We start from the raw sequence: 19,630 nt of genomic DNA on the forward strand, positions 1-19,630 counted from the left end.
TATCTATCTATCTATCTATCTATCTATCTATCTATCATCTATCTCTATCAATCTATTATCTATATCTATCTATCATCTATCAATCTATTATCTATATCTATCTCTATTATCTATCTATTATCTATCTATCCATCTGTCTGTCTGTCTATTTACCTATCGATCTATTATCTATCTATCTATCTATCTATCTATCTATCTATCTATCTATCTATCTATTTGATTTGTCAATCACTTACAAGCTAATAGATATAAGTATAAACATGAGTAAGAATACAGGAAATAGGTGCGAATCAATGGGGACAATAGGACAGGGACAGGAGGCACGATGGTGCACTTATGCACACCCCCTTACAGACCTCTTAGGAATGGGGTGAGGTCAATAGCGGTTAGTTTGAGGTTAAAGGAGTGGGGGGTTAGAGGATGTAACAACAGAGTCAGGTAGGGCATTCCAGAAATTGACCACTCTGTTGCTGAAGTACTCTCTGCAATCAAGTTTGGAGCGGTTTATATTGAGTTTGTATCTGTTGTGTGCTCTTGTATTGTTGCGGTTGAAGCTGAAGTAGTCATTGACTGGTAGGACATTGTGGCAGATAATTTTGTGTATTACGCTTAAGTCCAACCGTAGGCGACATAGTTCAAGGTTGTCCGAGCCCAAAATCTCAAGCCTGGTGGTGTAGGGTATTCTGTTGTGAGCAGAGGAATGAGTACTCTTCTCGTTAAATACTACTGGACTCGCTTGATTGTATTGATGTCTGATAGGCAGTGTAGATTCCAGACTGATTAGCTGTATTCAGGTATTGGTCTGGCAAAAGTTTTGTATACTCTAGTTAGCAATTCAGTATTTTCGGAGGAGAAACTTCGTAAGATTAGATTTACAACTCTTTTAACGCCTTTTTGGCAATGCTGTTACAGTGAGCTCTGGCGCTTAGGTCGTTTGATATGAGAATTCCAAGGTCCTTGACAGAGTGAGGGTCGTCAACGAGGTCATAACCACCGGGCTTGTATTTGGTGTCCTGATTTATTTATTTTTAATCAAGGTGTAGGACAGAGCATTTGTTGGTTGAGATTTGGAGTTGCCAACTGTTAGACCATTCAAACACATAATCAAGGTCGCTTTGAAGGATAGTAGCATTGTCAGTGGTGTTGAATCGTTTTACGGCATCCGCAAAGAGGATGCAGTTGCTTATAAGGTGATCGCAAAGGTCATTTATGTAGAATATAAAAGGTGTGGGTGCTAGAACGCTGCCTTGGGGGACACCGCTGTTAACACAGATAGTCCTTGATCTACAACTCGAATCCCCCAATTACGACTGGTCTGAAAAAGGGAACTTATGGCGTGAATCCGAAAATCTGAAATTCACACACACACCCACACACCCCGTGCAGACATGACCGCTCTTTATGGCTGTTTAGAACGTCCTAAGTGAGCGTGTTCGCAACGGGTTTTGCTGAAAAACTGTCAAGAAAATTCAAGATGTGAATTCTTTCTGCTGTAACAACATAACGTGAGATAATAACTCTAACGAACTCTGGGCGACAGGCCAGAAAAAGTATCCCCTTTCCCCTTTCTGAGTTCTTTTGTTTCTGAGCTAGGACGATTTGTGAAAGCTGTGTGCAAAAGTGTAAGAAGAGGGAGAAAAAGCTCTTTTGGCACGCGTGTTTTCCTGATTGAAGTCTTGCTTTGATCATAATAAAACTAATTATCCGTTGCCTCCTGTTCAGAGTTTCACTGGATTTATCAGATTCTGCGCTGCTCCAAAAATCAAAACAAATTCATGTAACAATCATGGCATTTCTTTTACGACTGACGTGTTCGTTTAATTACCGCCACAATTTTTTTTGTTTTGGGTAATTTTTCCGACTGTTGTAATTACATTACAACTTACCATTGTAATGGGCAAGCTTCATTACAGTCATAACTCAAGGACTACCTGAGTTAGGAAAGCCTACAAAGTCAAGAGAAGGTGAAGGCTGTTTTGTACAAGAAGAAGGGAGCATGTTTTTGAATTAAGTGGCTTAGAAATACAATCGACAGGTAGACAATATCTCTGTTTTGAGAATCGTTTAAAAAAAAAATGTCAAGACTGTGTCACAACAAATATTTTATTCTCAATATCTTTGTTATAATTACACTTGCTTTTTTTTTTTTAATAACATAGATCCTCAAACTCCAAAAGATAGTTCACAGTGAAAAAAGAAGAAGAAGAAGAAGAAACAGAGCACGGTTTCAACGCAAAAAGAGATATTTACATCAGCTTAAGAAGCAAATCTTGGCCATTAGGTTTCTACCGCCTGACAAATGATAAAAAGAAGAGATGCTTGACTCATTTATTTAGCAAATACATTCATTTTGTTGTACAATCAAGAGAAAACAAACGTAACAAAATAATTTTGTGCAGGAGAGCAACTGGGAACTTTTCCCACAACCACAAAATGTTGTAAAACTGGGATTCAAAAATATCAGTCCATAGGATCTCGAGTCAGTTACTCCAAAGTAAATCCACTTCCCCGGTGGGCTCACTCTTAAAGCAATTTGGCACAGGTTTGTTAATTACAGGTAGCACTCGACCTGCAACAGTTGATTTAGTGACCGTCCAAAATTACAACGGCACTGAAAAAAGTGACATGATCATTTTTTGCACTGACCGACCATTGAAGCACCACCATGGATCAAAAATTCGGATACTTGGCAACTAATTCATATTTATGATGGTTGCAGCTTCCCAGGGTGATCCACTTTTGCAACCTTCTGACAAGCAAAGCCAATGGGGAAGCCAGATTCACTTAATGACCATGTAACTCACTTAACAACTGAAGCAATTCAGTTGTTTGCAAGAAAAGTTTATAAAATAGGGCAAAAGTCACTTAACAAACATCTTGCTTAACTGAGTCCATAAAATTGTATAAAATTACAAACTTGGGTCATCTTTGCCTGATGGTCCAGCTCTGTTGGGCATTTGAATGACAGAATATCAGGGTTGGAAGTTGGTGGGCTTCTAATGCAATCCCCTGCTCAAGAGTCATAAATTTTGGGCTCAGTGGTAGTCGTAAGACGAGGAGTATGTAATCCCGTGACAATTGTCTACTGCTAGTAAGACTTTGGGAAGATAATGGAATTTACTTGTGAGCCTACACCGTTTACTCTCAAGCAAGAGATGTAGATTTAAATTTGCTCTAAATCAAGATTTCTCTTTTAAGAGATCTCAGGAAGAACTTTTAGGAAACAGATATGCGATATGTGAATCCTTCCATCCATTCACCTTTTATTTTCCAATACAGATATAGTCCTTGACTTACGATCGCAAGCGGAGCCCAATATTTCCAAAGATAAGTAAGACGGGTAATGGGAGAATTTTGCCCCATTTTACAATCTTTCTTTGCCATGATGGTTAAGTGAACCAGTGCAATTGTTAACTTAGTCACGGGGCGGTTAGCCGAATCCATTGGCTTGGCTTATGAGAAGGTCGCAAAGAGGATCACATGATCCCAGGACATGGCAACCGTCATCACATGACCATGCGGGGGGAGATTGTAGTGGTCACAAGCGTGAAACATGGTCCTAAGTCACTTTTTCAGTGCTGTTGTAACATTGAACAATCACTAAACAAATGGTTGTAAGTTGAGGACTGCCTGCATTCATTGGATTTGTCCGTTTTCCCTTAATTTGTAACAAGTGTTTTAAAAGTATGACGTCTGTATTTCTTGCTACAATTTTAGGCAATTTAACTGAGGATCGTACCACAAAATTAGAAAGGACTTGGTTTCAATCTTTCCCAGAAATGGTCCTCCGTTTTTTGCTGTCCCACCACAGAAATTAAAATTAATTATTATAATTTCAGGACCGTGGAGCCCTTGATGACCTCTGAAGGTTTTCTTTAAGACCTTTCGTTCCCCAACTAGGTAAGATCGTTAGCGCTCTTTGTTTAACTACAGAAGTGGCTTGCCCTCTCAGTGTTAGTGATTTTCTCCTTAACAATCCTTTGATTAAAGTATTGTTTTCTGCTTGATCGTTTGTCTAGTGTTAATCTGGCTTTCTCTTTCTGGGGGTCCTTGGTGCTCTCTAAAAGAAAGGAAGGGAGGGTGGAAAAATTAGGGGAAGGGAGGAAGGAGTGGAGGGGAAGGAAAGCAGGAAGGGGAGAAGGGAGGGAAGAGGAGAGGGAGGAAAGATGGAGAGAAAGACAGAACAGAAAGAAAAGAAAAAGAAAGAGGGAGGAGATGGAAAGGAAGGAATAAGGGAGAAGAGAGGAGAGGGGAGAAAGAGGAAGGAAGGAAGGAAGGAAAGAAGGAAAGAAAGAGAGGTAGAGAAAGAGAGAGGGAAGAGAAGAAAGGAAGGGAAAAGGGAGGAGATGAGAGAGGAAGGAAGCAAAAGAAGGAAGGAAGAAAAGGGAAGGAAGGAAGAGAAGGAGAAAGGGATGGATGGAGAAAGGAAGGAAGGAAGGAAGGAAGGAAGGAAGGAAGGAAGGAAGGAAGGAAGGAAGGAAGGAAGGAAGGAAGGAAGGAAGGAAGGAGAGAGATATACAATCGGGGAAGGAATGCAGATTATCAAGGCATTGGTACTGACAGTTTTGCCAAGGATAGCTCAGGACAATTTGGACCCAAACCTGTTCAGCATTCAAATCCTCTTTTACTACGGGTTCTACACCAAATATACAAGTGACTTTGAGTGCAAGCCAAACTAAAAACCTCAAATGTAGCTTATATAAGAAGAGATAAACTGCTTCCAAGATAAACCTTGACGTTTACCCTGGAGAACCAAAGAATTACATGACAATGGTTATATGCCATTTTATCCTGTCCTTCTTTACACAGGTAGTCCTTGACTCACAATAGTTCATTTACTGACTGTTCAAAGTCACAACAGGCCTGAAAAAAAATGACTTACGACCATTTTCCAAAGTTATGACCATTGCAGCATCCCCATGGTCACCTGACCAAAATTCAGACCCTTGGCAACTGTCTTGCATTTATGACGGCTGCAGCATCCCAGGGTCACGCAACCTTCTGACAAACAAAGTCAATGGGGAAGCCAGGTTCACTTAACAACCTGGTTACTAGCTTATCAGCTGCAGTGGCTCACTTAACAACTATGGCAAGAAAGGTCGTAAACTGGGGCAAAACTCACTTAAAATTTTTTTCACTTGGCCACAGAAATGTTGGGCTCCATTGTTGTCATAAGCCAAAGACTACTTGTAGTAGAAAGCACCCCAAAACTGCAGGGTGGAAGGAACAGGTGCAAAAACACTATTCAATGTATAAGAAGCATTTTAAACACCTTCCCTTTTCCCTTTCCCAAACCTTTTATTAAACAGAATTTCTTCAATTTCTCAGCTGCGGTGAGCGTTTTATTCCTTACCATTTTAACAAAATAGGATGTCTCCTCTTTAAGGTATGCACACACACACACACGCAAACACACACATATGGAGTCACACCGATTAAGAGGATCGTGAAACATGGAGGAGAGTCTCACACAGCCCACGAGAACACCACAAAAGTCCTCTGGAGATGTCGTGCATCGCGCAGAGTCTCGTGGGGGAAAAAAATAACAGACCTTGTTGGTAGAGTTTGGCTGAAGCAGCTGCGCCTCAGAAGGGGCTCTGAATCGAAAGTGAGGGTTAGAACAGCCCCTTCTTCCTCCCAAGCCTTAACAAAATTGAGCATTTTCCCTGCCCTCTTTTTTAAAAACTAGTAATAATAATGGCGAATCATAGAAAATACCCCAGCTCTGCAAAATAGGGGGAAGGAAGGGAGGGAGGGACAGAGGGAGGAAGGAAGGATGTGGGGGAGAGAAGGAAAAAGGGAGGGGAGGAAGGAAGAGGAAAAAGAAAGAAAAAAGAAGTGAAAAAAGAAAGGGAGGAAGGAAGGAAGGGGAGGAAGGAAGAGAAGGAGGGAAGGGGAGAGAGAGAAAGAAAGGAAAAGAGAAAAACAAAAGGGAAAGAGAAAAAGAAAAGAAAGAGAGAGAGAGGAAGGAAGGAAGAGAGGAAGGAAGGAAAAAGGAAGCAAAAAAGGAAGGAAGGAGGAAGAAAGGGGAGGAGGCGTTCTTAAGACCCCCCCCCAAATGAATCTCCTCCTCCGATTACATAACCCACCTGCCCTTTTGGGGTGAACCTTGCCTTGATAACACTCCCCCCACCACCACCTTTTAATAGTCAACCCAAATCCTCCCTTCGAAGTTCCTTCCCTCACCCTATTTTCTGTGAGTGGTTAGCCATGAAACGGGTCGCCTGGGAAGTTTGGAATAAAATATATCTCTGGAATTAATCAGCGCTTAATGTGGGGAAGCGCATATATCTATCTCCATATTAGTTCTATCTAAAAAAAAAAAAAAACCATGGAAAGAAAGAAAAAATAATCTGTCTCAAAAAATATAACTCTATGGTACCGAGATGGCGTTTTAGAAGATTCACAGCTTGACAAAACAACAAAACAAAAACGAAAGAAATTCAGATTATTTCCCGAAAGACGGAAAATCTGAGGCCCTCCACTTGTAGGGTTGGGATTTTTCCATTCGAGGAAGGAGGTGGTTAAGGAATGACACGGTCTCTCAACCAATTCTGGTAGAGTTCATCTCTGTGACTGCAACGGCCACCATCATTGGGGGAAAGCAGGGGGGTGTCACCCCTGGCTCAGTGTTTGCATGACGTTCTCGGTCCCCAAAGAGGATACCGATGGTCCAAGATGTTGGGATCAGAAGCATTTGGACATGAGACACGGGCAACCCAACGTCATGAGATGTTAACTCATATGGCCCTCATCTTGGAGACCCCGCAAAATGTATCAGTGGTACTAGGGAAACGAGGAACGAAACAATGGGAGGGTTTCAGTTTTGGGGACAACGGGAATATCGAGGTGCTTTTGGTATGGAGGGCCTCGTTCCCCTAGATGGAACATCTCTGTGGAGCTTCTCTTCCACCCATCAGGGATGACAAGCTTCAGAACCCCAGAAACTTCCCATCAAAGGGAGGGTGGATTTGTTTGTTTGTTTTAGAAAAAGGCAGACGGAAGTAACACCCCGAAAGCCATCATATTTAGGACTAAATATGGTCCTTTCGTGGTGTCCGAAGTAGGGTTCGTCATTCTTTCTCTCTTTGGGAGGGCGTGGTGGGACAAGGTGTGGGGTCTTACAGGCTCATGTGGCCAAATTCTCGGCATTGACGCTGGACATCCGAATCTGAGAGCTGCTCTTGCTCAAGATGGACAGTTGAGTCCCCCCGTTGACACCGCTGCTTGCCAGGGAGGGATGGCGGTGTTTGAAATCCACAGCAAAATAACGGTTGACTTTCCAGCTCCGCCATTTTCTCTTGATTTCGGATTGTACCTTGAGGGAGAAACTTTAAGAGGTCATTTTTTAAAATGTACTCGGACGTCAGGGGGGACAGGCTGCTCATACACACATTCAAAAGACAAGAAGAAAAAGAGGTCGGATTGTTGAGCTGGAGGTTTGCGCAAGGATCTAAGGGTAGAGGGGACAGCTCTGTCAGAGCTCCTCAGGCAGGCCAAATCCCCACCCTCAAACTGGAGTGAACTGGGAAAGTAAGGGTTGATCTGTTGAAGAGAATATTGACAGTTCAGGGTTTAGCTGTTGGATTCTTGGTGGTCCCTGGACTTGGGGGTTCCCTTGGAGACATTTCATGACCCCACTAAGCAATATCATCAGTGCTAGAAGGGACTGGGATTTGGGAGGAGGGAGAGGAGTTGGCCTGTTGTGGTCCCTGATGCTCCCTGAGCTTGGTTGTTTTCTTACAGACATTTCATGACCCAACTAGGTAACATCATCAGTGCTCCTGTAAAAGCTAGAACTCCCCTTCCTTCTATGACTCACCTAACACCGAACCGGGTCATGAATTGTCTGCGAGGAAACCACCCAGTTTGGAGAGCACCAAGGAACCAACAAGGAAGATTTGAAAATCTCCGTGACGCCCATGCAGCGGGATCTACAAGAGTGTGGGTCAACCTTTGGTAGATGGAGGGCACAATTAAAGCACCAGCACCTGCGACGTGGGTGCATCTGGATGGAGAATGGGGGTGCCAGTGGAGGACATTGAATGGCTTGCCCACTGCAGCACCCTTGACTCCATCGAGCTTGCCATCCCAGATCCTTTGCAAACCTGAATTGATCTCCAAACCGTCCCTTCACCTGATCCCCATGGCTCTGAAGTCTCTAGCAAGGATGAGGACCGAGTGGGGTTACAGGTAGTCCTCTACTTACAACATTGGTTTAGTGACCATTTGAACTTACAGTGACCGAGGACGGTTTTTCACACTTACCACCGTTGCAGCATCCCCATGGTCATGTGATCAACATTCAGACGCCAGGCAGTTGACTCGTATTTATAACGTTCGTGGTCATATGATCCCCTTTTACAACCTGATGCTCAAAGTCAATGGGGAAGCCAGGTTGTCCCGGTTGTTAAGTGAATCACTGCAGTGAGTGACATGGTTGTTAAGTGAACCTGGCTTCCCCATTGATTTTTCTTGTCAGAAGGTCACAAGAGGGGGTCACTTGATCCCGGGGACACTGCAACCATCATAAATAGGAGTCAGTTGCCAAGCGCCTGAATTTTGATCACATGATCATGGGGAAATTACAATGGTCGTAAATGTGAAAAAAGGTCATAAGTCACCTTTCTCAATGCCCTTGTAAATTTGAATGTCCACTAAATGAACTGCTGTGATTTGAGGACTAACCGTACTGACATTAGGAGAAATGTTAGCTTGAAATGGATTTTGTCTGTTATAGTTTTTTTAAAAAAAACCCTGGCCCTTTAAGAGGTGGTGGACTTCAACTCCCAGAATTCCCCAGCTACCATGCATCTCATTCCACACCCAGCTGGGGGAGGAGGGTGGGTTCTTGCACAGGGCATGAATTTCCCCCCCCACTCCTTTTTCCCTTGCGACAGGTAGTCCTCGACTTGCGACCACAATCAGGAGCAGAATTTCAAGGCAAAGATTCTGTTCAGCGAGTCACGACCAATTTTATGACCTTTTTTTGCTATGGTTCAGGGGATCTTTGCAGTTGTTAAGTCAATCATGTGGTCGTTAAGCGAATCCTGCTTCCCCATTGACTTTGTTTGTCGGAAGCCAGCTCGGAAAGTCGCAAATGGTGATCACGTGACACTGCAACTGTTGTAAGTACATGCCAGTTGCCAAGCATCCAAAGTTTGATCACAGGATTCTGGGGATGTCCTCAACGCATGACCGTAATTGGGACAAAAGCTCCTGTTGATAAGTAAGGTGGTCGTTAAATGAATCATACCTGAATTTACAACCTTTCTGCCACAGTTGTTAAGCAAATCACTGTACTATTAAGTGAATCATGTGATCACTAAGGGAATCCAGCTTCCCCCATTGGCAGTGCTTGTTGAAGAGTAGCAAACGGTGAGTAAATGGAATTATGAAAGTGTCCGAATTTTGATCTCATGACCGTGGGAAATGCTGCAATGGTCATAACTGTGAGGACTGGCCATAAGCCCCTCTTTTCAGCACCGTTGTCATTTCAAACAGTTGCTAAATGTAAGTCGAGGACTACCTGAAGTTGCAAAGCTAAAATTCCAAAGCACCAACAACATTTTTAAAATATATAATATATATATATCTTACCTCCCCATTCAAAAAGCAGTAGAGCACAGCAACCACGAAACCCTGAAATAGAAACGAAACAAATCGTTTTCGGGGATAGCGAAAACTGACAGCTATTTTCATTGACGTGAACTCTACACTGAACAGAGATGTGCGGCAGGAAATATTCCCAACTGCATTTCCAAGCAACCCTGACCTGTCTTCTGTTCCTGCAGACACCAGGATAAGAGAATAACAGGATAACGGAAGGGGCCTTGAAGGTGTTCTAGTCCAACCCCGTATTCAAACAGGAAGCTCTCCACCAGGGCGGTCAAACTCATGGCCCGTGGGGCGGATGCATCATGCACTGGCCACGCCTACCCATTTTAGCGAAGGTGGGGAAAAGTTGCAATATGTCGTGTGATGACAGGGTGTTGTTGCGAGTTTGACACCCCTTCTCTGGACCGCTTCAGACAAATGGTTGTCCAATTTCTTCAGCCAATGGTTTTTCTCACTTAAAGAAATTATATTGGTTGAGGAAGGGGCCTGGATGGGCTGGGGGGATATAGATTTATAATGTTGACATGCAAAGGGACCAAGTTTTTATTAAAAACTTGGAGGAATACATCAGTGAGCAACCAGGGGACTGTGAAATGTTTTCTAGGATATGGGTATTGAAAACTACCAGTCAGAATGGGAGAATCTACCGAGTAATTGAACATTCACTGCCTCTTGGACCAACGTTTCTTGACCTTGGCAGCTTTAAGAGGTTTGTAATTTGACTCCCAGAATTCCCCAGCCAGCATGTCAACTAGGGGACTCTGGGTATTGAAGTCCACACATCTTTAAGTTGCTGAGGTTGAAAAACACTGGTTTACACAATCATCTGAAACATTAATAACACCCCCATTCTTCCATGGGACGCTTGAAGGGAAAGAGAGAAAGAGAAATCTATTGAGAACTACATCACCCACCTGGAAGGAGCCGAGTCCCAGTTCAAAAACCAAGCGCTCCCTTTTGCTGACGTTCTCTGGATAAAAGGCAAACACTGTGTAGTGAATCCCAAAGAGGGGGATGAGTAGCAAAGTAGACCGGGCCAACCGCCTGTGGAGATAAACCAAACAACAAAAGTTACATGTCCTCATTTAGTCCAGGAGTACTTTTAATCTCCTATATATCACCAAGTGCTGGAAATAATTAGCTTGGTTTTCCCATTTGATCTCAAGCACCCTATAATAACTGTGGGCTCCTTGGTGGGGGTTTTTTTGCAAACATTTCATGACCGAACTAGGTAATGTCATCAGTGCTAAAAACTAGAACCCACATCCTTCCAGCACTGATGAAATAGCCTAGTTGGGTCATGAAACATCTGCAAGAAAACAGCCAAGCTCCAAGAGAACCAAGGACACCACTGTTCAACCCTGAGCTACAAGGATCCCATTCCATTAATATCCCATAATGATAATCAACTTTTGGCTCCATCGCTTGTCTTTGCCTAGGATAACTTTGATTTCACTTATTTTATTTTTATTTGACTTATTCAATTTATACGCTGCCCACCTTGCCATTCAATTGTGCCCAAAATTTCTGTTGTTAAGTGAGATATTTGTTAAGTGACTTTTGCCTCGTTTTTACAACCTTCCTTTTCACGGTTGTTCACTGAATCCCTGCAGCTGTTCAGCTAGCAACACAGTTGTTAAGTGAATCTGGCTTCCTCAATGACTTTGCTTGTCAGAAGGTCTCAAAAGGGGATCACGTGACCTTGGGATACGGCAACCGTCATGAATATGAACCAGTTACTATTTTGTTCACATGACTGTGAGGATTCTGCAATGGTCTTAACTTTGAAAAGGAGTCCTAATCACTTTTTTCACTGCCATTGTAACTCTGAAGAGTCACTAAATTATCTGAAACCTATAGTCCTCATCTTATGACCATACTGGAGCCCAGAATTACAGTCATGCTGGTCATTATACTGTACATGCACCACCAGCCAATTTTTTACGGTCGTTTTTGCAGCTCTTGTTAAGCAAAAACATGTTAAATGAACATGGTGTTCATTAAGTAAATCTGTTGCCCACAATGGGTGGTTTTTTTTTTTTTTTTTGCCAAAAAATGTTTCTTGGCAAAACAAAAAAAATGTAAATTCTGGTCAGGTGTCCATGGGACACTGTAAATGGTCATAAATGCAGAATTGTGCCCAAAACGTGACCACATGACCACAAGGGAGATGGCCACTGGAATTTTGAATCCCTAGCGGAAGGAATCCTGGGAAGTCCATCATAACTATGAATGGTCGCTAAGTGAATGGTCGCAGGTCAAGATTACCTGTATGTCCACATTCGGGAAAAGTAGAAATCAGACCTCACTTATTTTATGAGGAAAAATGAGCTTGGCTGTGTGGAAATGTGTAGATCTATCACTAAAAGATCACAACCAAAGGACCCTGTTGTGATACTGGTATTGGTACAGTGACTTCAGGATACTGCAGGTGTAGGTTGGGGAAAGAGAAAGACACAACTGAACAAAAAGAGCAGTAATCTCTAGTACAGGGAGTCCTCGACTTACGACCACAACGGTGCCCAAAATTTCCATGGCTAAGCTGTTAAAAGTGAAGTTTGCTTCATTTTACTAGCTTTCTTGCCACATTGGTCAAGGGGATCAATGCAGTTCTTATGTGAGTAATCTGGTTGTTAAGTGAATACGGCTTCCCCATTGACTTCGCTTGTCAGAAAGTCACAAAAGGGGATCACGTGACCCCGGGACGCTGCCAAGCACCCGAAGTTTGACCGCATGGGGATGCTGCAACGGTTGCAAGTGTGAAAAACAGCCCTAAATCCCTTTTTTTCAATGCCGTTGTAACTTGGAACGGTTGCTAAATGAATGGTTGTAAGTCGAGGACTATCCGTATTTTAATTCCATGGATTGATACATTTCGATGCAGGACGTTCGTCTCCGACACGGTCAGCGACAAAAAGCACACAACGAAACAAGACAGCATGCAGCGCCCCGATGTTACGTCAGCTGGCGCTCACAAAAACCGCACTCGACGTTTTAAGCGGCATGCGTCAAAAACACAGACATCGTTCACGGGATTCCGCACACTTACAGGGTGATGATGGATAGTTCAGCCATCCTGCAAGAATGCTGGTTAGTCCTCTCGGACTTACAGTAGCATTTCTGAACGCAGCTGCTGAGTGTGGGACGAAGTCAGCCAAAAAAAAAGGAAAAAAAACACAAAACAAAACACAAAATAAACAAAAAAAAACCTTGCTTTTTCCCCCTCCGCCCTCTCCAGGTTCATCAGATCAAGGACAAGAAATCCGTCGGATTTAAATATGGGATACCGAACCGTCACATCCTCCTCAAAAACCGATCGATTAATGAATCAATAAAGCTGATCAGCAGAATAGCCCGGAGGCGAAAGCGATGCAGAAAGTGTGAGGCAAGTAATGTTGTGTGGTGCTACAACACAGGCACAATGTCAAGCAGATGGAACAGACAAGGATGGGAGGTGATAAGAGTATCCAGATCTTAAACAACAGCGGTGCTGGTGGTGATGGGGAAATAGGAAGAAAAGTTATTCATTTATGGGATGCTGAAGTTTCAACTGTAACAGGTAGTCCTCGACTTACAACCGTTCCTTTAGTGACCGTTCAGAATAACAACGGCAGTGGGAAAAAGTGGCTTGTGATAACTTTTCACAGTTGCAACCTTAGCAGCATCGCCACGATCGTGTGATCGAAAATTCAGATGCTTGGCAACTGGTTCATACTTATGACGGTTGCTGTGTCCCGAGGACACCTGATCCTCTTTTGTAACCTTCTGGCAAGCAAAGTCAATGGGGAAGCCGGATTCACTAAACAACCAGGATACTAGCTTTTCGACTTGGGTGATTCGCTTAACAACCGTAGCAATAAATGTCGTAAAATGGGACAAAACTCACATAACAAATTCTCACTTAATAAAATGTCGGGCTCAGTTGTGGTCGTAAGTCAAGAACTACCTGTATTTATGACGGTTGCGGTTTTCCAGGGCCACATGATTGATCCCCCTTTTGCAACCTTCTGACAAGCAATGTCGACATGGAAGCGAGATTCACTTAACAACCATGCAATGATTCATTTTACAAACTGTGGCAAGAAAAGGAAAAAAATGGGGCAAAATTCACTTAGCCAATGCTTCTCTTAGCAACAGACATTTTTGGCTCAGTTGTGGTCATAAGTCGAGGACTACCTTCATTGCTGTTAAACACTGAAAGGAGGTCGTGGACGCAAATATAGGAATATTCCCAAATGTTCACGAAAACTCTGTGCGAGATTTAGGTTCAAGCAGCCCCAATGATGTCGGCCTTGCAATGTAGGCCAGACTGGAAGAACAATTAGATGAGGTAATTGTATTTTACAGCCAGTCCTCGACCTTTGACCATTCTTTTAGCAACCATTCATAGTTACAATGACCCTGACTTAAGACCATAGTTCACACTTACATCAAAATCAAAATTCAAATACTTGGCTTCTGGTTCATATTTAGAGTTATTTTGAAATTCCCCAGCTATGCTGGCTGGAAAATTCTGGGAGTAACTTGAAGCCCAGATGTCTTAAATTTGCCAAATTTAGAGACCCCTGCTTTGGTGGGTAGGATGATGGCACAAAGTGGGCACAAGATAACAAGAAAATAATATTTTATTTTTATTTCTTCTGCTCAGAGAAATTTCAGTGTTTTAGCCTTGTTTTGGAGATGCATTGGGCTTTTCTGAAGGTTAAAACAAGATTGGATGGGTTGTTTGGTTTTTTTTGCCAAAGAATACCCAAAGAATTCTATACTCTATATTCTGTAACTGTACTACAGAAATTTGATGAATTTGGCAACTGTAAAATGGCTCAGGGATATTTATTGCCCCTCCCCGTCTTAAATTTCCAGATGTGGGCCAAAACTGGGGATATCAATTTCAAATCAAAATTAACTTAACATTTAGGTGTGAGCCAGCAATGATCTGCAGCTGCCAAAAAAGCCAATGTAGTCCTAGGTTATATCAACAGAAGGACAGCATAAGATCTTGAGAACCGATAGTACCACTTTTATACTGGTAAGGCCGCACTTGGAATATTGCATCCAGTTTTGCTCACCATGATATAAAAAAGACGTTGAGACTCTGGAAAGGGTAGAGCAACAAAGGGGACTGGAGGCTAAAACATAATAAAGAAGAGTTGCAGGAACTGGGTCTGTCTAGCTCAGGGGTGGGCAAACTACGGCCCGGGGGCCACATCCGGCCCGTTGGTCTTTTTAATCCAGCCCGCCAAAGATTGGTACAGATGTGAATGATTGCATTCATTTGATTTTGACTTGTAATGACAGGCATTTCGACACCAGGTGGCGGCCCGTCTGTCAAATTTTAAAAGTCAACGAGGCCCCGGAGCCAAAAAGTTTGCCCACCCCTGGTCTAGCTTAATGAAAAGAAAGACTAGGGGTGACATTATAGCAATATTTGGGGGGGGCTGCCACAAAAAGAGGGGGCCAAGCTATTCTCCAAAGCACCAGAAGGCAGGACAAGAAGCAATGGGCGGAAACGGAACGAAGAGAGAAGAATGAAGAAGAAACTTCCTGACAATGAAAACAATTAATCAGTGAAACAGTTTGTCTCAGAACTTGTGGGTTCTCCAACACTGGAGGTTTTCAAGAAGAGACTGTACCCCCATTTTTCTGGAATGGTATTGGGCCTCCTGCATGAGCAGGGTGTTGGGTTCAGTGGTGAAACTGGTTCGGCCAATTTCGCCCAACTCAGCGGATTGGCATTGCAGAGCCTCGACTGGTGTTTGGAAAGCTCCACATGTGCGCGTTAGATGCGCATGCATGACGTGTGTGACCACTGAACCGGTAGGGAAACCGGTAGAATCCCACCACTGGTTGGATTAGAAAACCTCCAAGGTATTTTTTGTTATTCTGTTGTTATTCTGTTTTGGGTATTCCATCACTGCAGCTCTTCAAGAAGAGATTGGATGATCATTTGTAGTATTGGAGGGCGTTGGAGTAGAAGACCTCTAAGGTCCCTGACATTTCTGTTAGTCTGCAATTTTGTAAAACGTCTTTCATGGACCAGTTTCTCTAGCGACAAGCTCCTGCATTGCTCCAGATGATACCTTTCTACCTTCTTTGCTGCTATTGTTCATGCTTTTATTGCTGATGACAAACCATTAAATCTGACATTTAGAGGAAATAAGGCTCAGCGCTTGCAACTCGCCCTAATGGAAATCGTCCATCAAAATATCAGGGACAGGAAAAACAAAGGCCAGCCATGCTTATAAAATATTGAATTAGGACTATATACACCGAACGGGAAGAAAAGAGTCATCAAACAAGTACAGGGAATCCTCGATTTACAACAGTTCAGTTAATAACTGTTTGGAGTTACAAACCAGCACTGAAAAAAAGTGACCTAGGCCTCTTTTTCATGCTAACGACTGTTATAGCATCCCCAGGGTCAGGTGATCAAAATTCAGAGGCTTGGCAACTGACTCGTATTTATGACGGTTGCAATGTCATGTTGATTCCCTCTTTGGTGACCTTCTGATAAGCAAAGCCAGTGAGGAAGCCAGGTTCACTTAAAAACCTTGCAACTAATTTAACAACTGCAGGGATTCACTTAACGACTGTGAGGGAAAAATTAACTTACCAAAATTAACTTAGCAATAGAAATTTGGGGTTCAATTGTTAAGTCGAGGACCATCTGTACTGAAGTAACTGAAATGATACATTCTTATATTATGCCATGGTAGCCATTAATTCAGCATTCATAAAATCTCAAAACGCTCTTTTTTAAAGTGGCCTGTTGATCTGAGTTGATACTGTACCGCCTGGTTGGTTTTCACTTCTCTTCTGTTATTCTGAATAGTTCGAGTAATTGAAGGTTCATTTCTGGACCGGTTCTTTGACTTTCTTTTAATTAATTCCCGAGAATGAATTAACTGCAATAGAATAGCAATTGAGGAAATGGTTCAATCATTTAGGATAAAGTGTTTAGCTGATTGGTATGCATTTTATCCCTAGAATCTCTGAAGGAGGCAGCTAGCTGTCTTTACCGAAAAAAAAATCCTTCATCTTAAAAATGTCTCATTTTGGGGGTGGGTGGGGGTGTCCTCAAGGAAATAAATGATTTGCAACAAAAATGGCCAGCCTCAAATTATCATATTTTAATCACATTATATGAAAATCTATTTATCTGGAGAAGGCTCTGACGCTGGGATGGAAGTGAACAGAACATCAGAACAACAGAGTTGGAAGGAGCCTTGGAGGTCTTCTAGTCCAACCCGCTGCTCAGGTAGGAAATCCTATATCATTTCAGACAAATGGTTGCCCAATCTCTTCTTAAAAACTTCTAGTGATGGAACACCAACTTGACGTCCCAAAGGTGCTTCTTCAAGAGGCAACTGAACTTTGTTTTTCCTTGAAGATGTTCCACTTTTTACCCGATAAGCTTCTTCAGTTCCCTTCTCTGTAGACGTCTCTCTTTGATAAACTTCCACCATTACTCCTTATCCTGTCCTCAGCTACCGTGGAGAATAGAAGAAGAGAAGAAGAGGATGACCAGCAGAAAAGTGCATGAGCTTCCATGAGAAGACCTGAAGGACCAGGTTAGACACAGGTGGTCATGGAGAAAATCTATTGTGTGATGATTAAGAGTTGACGTCACCTTGGTGCTTCAACTCAACCAACCAGTGAATCACCGTGAAGATCCATCAGAAGTCCCTGATGTTTTGGAAGGGGGAAAGGAAGGAGAAGAGGTTGACCGGCATCAAATTGGATGGGGGGACCATTAGAAGACTTGAAGGATCAGGTTGGAGACAGGTGGTCATGCAGAAAACCCCAAGAGTCAACATCAATCTGATGCTTCAATTCAACCAACCAATGAATCAATGCAAAGATTCATCTCACTTGAGAAGTCCATGATGGTTAGAAGGGGAGAAGGAAAGAGAAGAAGAGAATGACCAGCAATAAGGTGGATGGACACAGCAGTGACCTCTGCACTCTTTTAAGACCTGAAGAACTGTGTTGTGAAGAGATGCTCCTGGAGAACAGCTACGAGGCTTCTGAGAGCCAATATTGACTTGATGGCTCACAAATCAATCAGATAAGAAACCAACTCTCAAAACTATTCTGAAACCAGATGTGCGAAGTCATTGATGGGGACTTTCCATCGACAGTTGTGGCCACCAGGATGGAAGAAGAAAAAGAAGCAAGGCCTCACTCTGATATTCGATAAACGACTGGAAAGCTCCTTTCAGATGCATCTGAAGATAGAGGAGCAGTCAAAAAAGTCAACATTATGACTTTGAAAATAGATACTTTGGGCTCTTAAATGAATCATGAATATTGTACAATCTCTTGGTCATCAAGCTCTACTTACATGACCTCCCCAACTAGCAAACACTGAAGATATCAAGTACAGGTAGTCCTCGACTTACGACCACAATTGAACCCAAATTTTCTGTGGCTATGGGAGGCAATTCTTGAGTTTTGCTCCTTGTTATTACCTTTCTTGCCACAGTTAAGTAAATTACTGAAGTCGTTAAGTTAGTAATATGGTGGTTAAGTGAATATCACTTCCCCCATTGGCTTTGCTTGTCAGAAGGTCACAAAAGAGGAACCATATGACCCCAGGATCCTGCAACCATCATGTTGCCAGGAGTCTGGATTTTAATCATGGGAACACAGGAATACTTTAGCGGTTGTAAGTGTAAAAAATGGCCGTGTCACTTTTTTCAGTGCCATTGTCACCTCGAACAGTCACTAAATGAATGGTTATAAGTCAAGGACTACAGGACTCACAAAGGCCACTGTCAACCAAAGAAGGAAAGGAAAACTTGGGGCCAGGGGTTTTAATTTTCCCTATTCCAGATGCTGCACTTTCAATAAAAGCTGCTTCCCTCACCCCTCAAATCCTGTCATTTGATGCAAATTAAAAAGGAGGAATTTTCCTTCCCATAAGCAAGACGTGTAACCAACAATGTCAGGCATGATTGATGCTTGAAATTACTGTTTATTTTATTCATGGACTAAACAAAAATCTGGGCCCTTGGTGCTCTTTCAACTTGATTGTTTTCTTGTAAAAAATTCATGACCCAACTAGGTAATATCATCAGTGCTATAAAGAAATGAGATTTGCCCTCTCCTCTCCCTTCTTAGTACTGATGATGTTATCTAGTTGGGTCATGAAACGTCTGCAATAAAATAATAAACCCCACAATTCTCCTCTTTCTCCTCCTCTTTTCTTCAGAAACCCCACTTCCTTCTAGCACAGATATTATTATCCAGTTGGGCACTGAAATGTCTGCAAGAAAACTACCAAACTCAAAGAGCACCAAGGACCACCTCCTCCTCCTCCTCCTCCTCCTCCTCCTCTTCCTCTTCCTCTTCCTCTCCCGCTCCCTCTTCTTCTTCTTCTTCTTCTTCTTCTTCTTCTTCTTCTTCTTCTTCTTCTTCTTCTTCTTCTTCTTCTTCTTCTTCTTCTTCTTCTTCTTCTTCCTCCTCCTCCTCCTCCTCCTCCTCCTCCTCCTCCTCCTCCTCCTCCTCCTCCTCCTCCTCCTCTTCCTCCTCCTCCTCCTCCTCCTCCTCTCTCCTCTCTCCTCTCTCCTCCCAAGCCCCATTCCCTTCTAGCATGGATGATATTCCCTAGTTTGGTTATGTAATGTCAACAAGAATATTACCAAGCTCAGACAGCACCAAAAACCCACCAGTTTAAACCCAAGCTGCAAATATTCTCTTCTAAAGAATACTTGAATCCCTTATTTTTCCTATGGGTATCTCTCACAGATCAAAATTGTGGTGTTTTGAACATTTCTCAGTATACTTACAAGTAGATGCTGGATTCATTGCCCCCAATGTCTGGAGACTGGAGTTTCTGAACCAAGATAATGATGATCCCCACGAAAAGCAAAAAATTGATCTTTGAAGTGGGGGGGGAAAAAAAAAAAGAAGAAACGGGTCAGTCAATGATGAAGTAATTGCTGCCTTCCAATTAAAACAGCAAATTATTCTCTGTCCAGCAAACTCAATTTTTCTGCAATCCACTCTT

General features: G+C 42.7%; 1 protein-coding gene across 8 annotated transcripts in view; it reads right to left on the reverse strand.

Moving 5' to 3' along the window:
* Positions 1-2,084: 2,084 nt before the first annotated feature.
* ADCYAP1R1 (ADCYAP receptor type I) overlaps positions 2,085-19,630 on the reverse strand; it is an 87,959-nt gene continuing 70,413 nt past the window's right edge. Inside the window, exons 13-18 of one of the 8 annotated variants that reach the window (XM_087917551.1) lie at positions 19,410-19,501; positions 12,668-12,748; positions 10,533-10,662; positions 9,601-9,642; positions 7,126-7,331; positions 2,085-2,292 (exon numbers count right to left, since the gene is read on the reverse strand). In XM_087917551.1, coding sequence (XP_087773677.1) covers positions 2,286-2,292; positions 7,126-7,331; positions 9,601-9,642; positions 10,533-10,662; positions 12,668-12,748; positions 19,410-19,501 — 558 coding nt within the window. In that variant the 3' untranslated portion in view covers positions 2,085-2,285. Of the gene's footprint in view, positions 2,293-4,993; positions 7,332-9,600; positions 9,643-10,532; positions 10,663-12,667; positions 12,752-19,409; positions 19,502-19,630 lie in introns of those variants that run through there. The other 7 variants (XM_026720324.2, XM_087917550.1, XM_087917554.1 and 4 more) reach the window with 7 other exon arrangements.

This window comes from Pseudonaja textilis, chromosome Z (assembly GCF_049901715.1).
Source record: "Pseudonaja textilis isolate UNSWEBS1 chromosome Z, rPseTex1.2, whole genome shotgun sequence".
Lineage (NCBI taxonomy): Eukaryota > Metazoa > Chordata > Lepidosauria > Squamata > Elapidae > Pseudonaja > Pseudonaja textilis.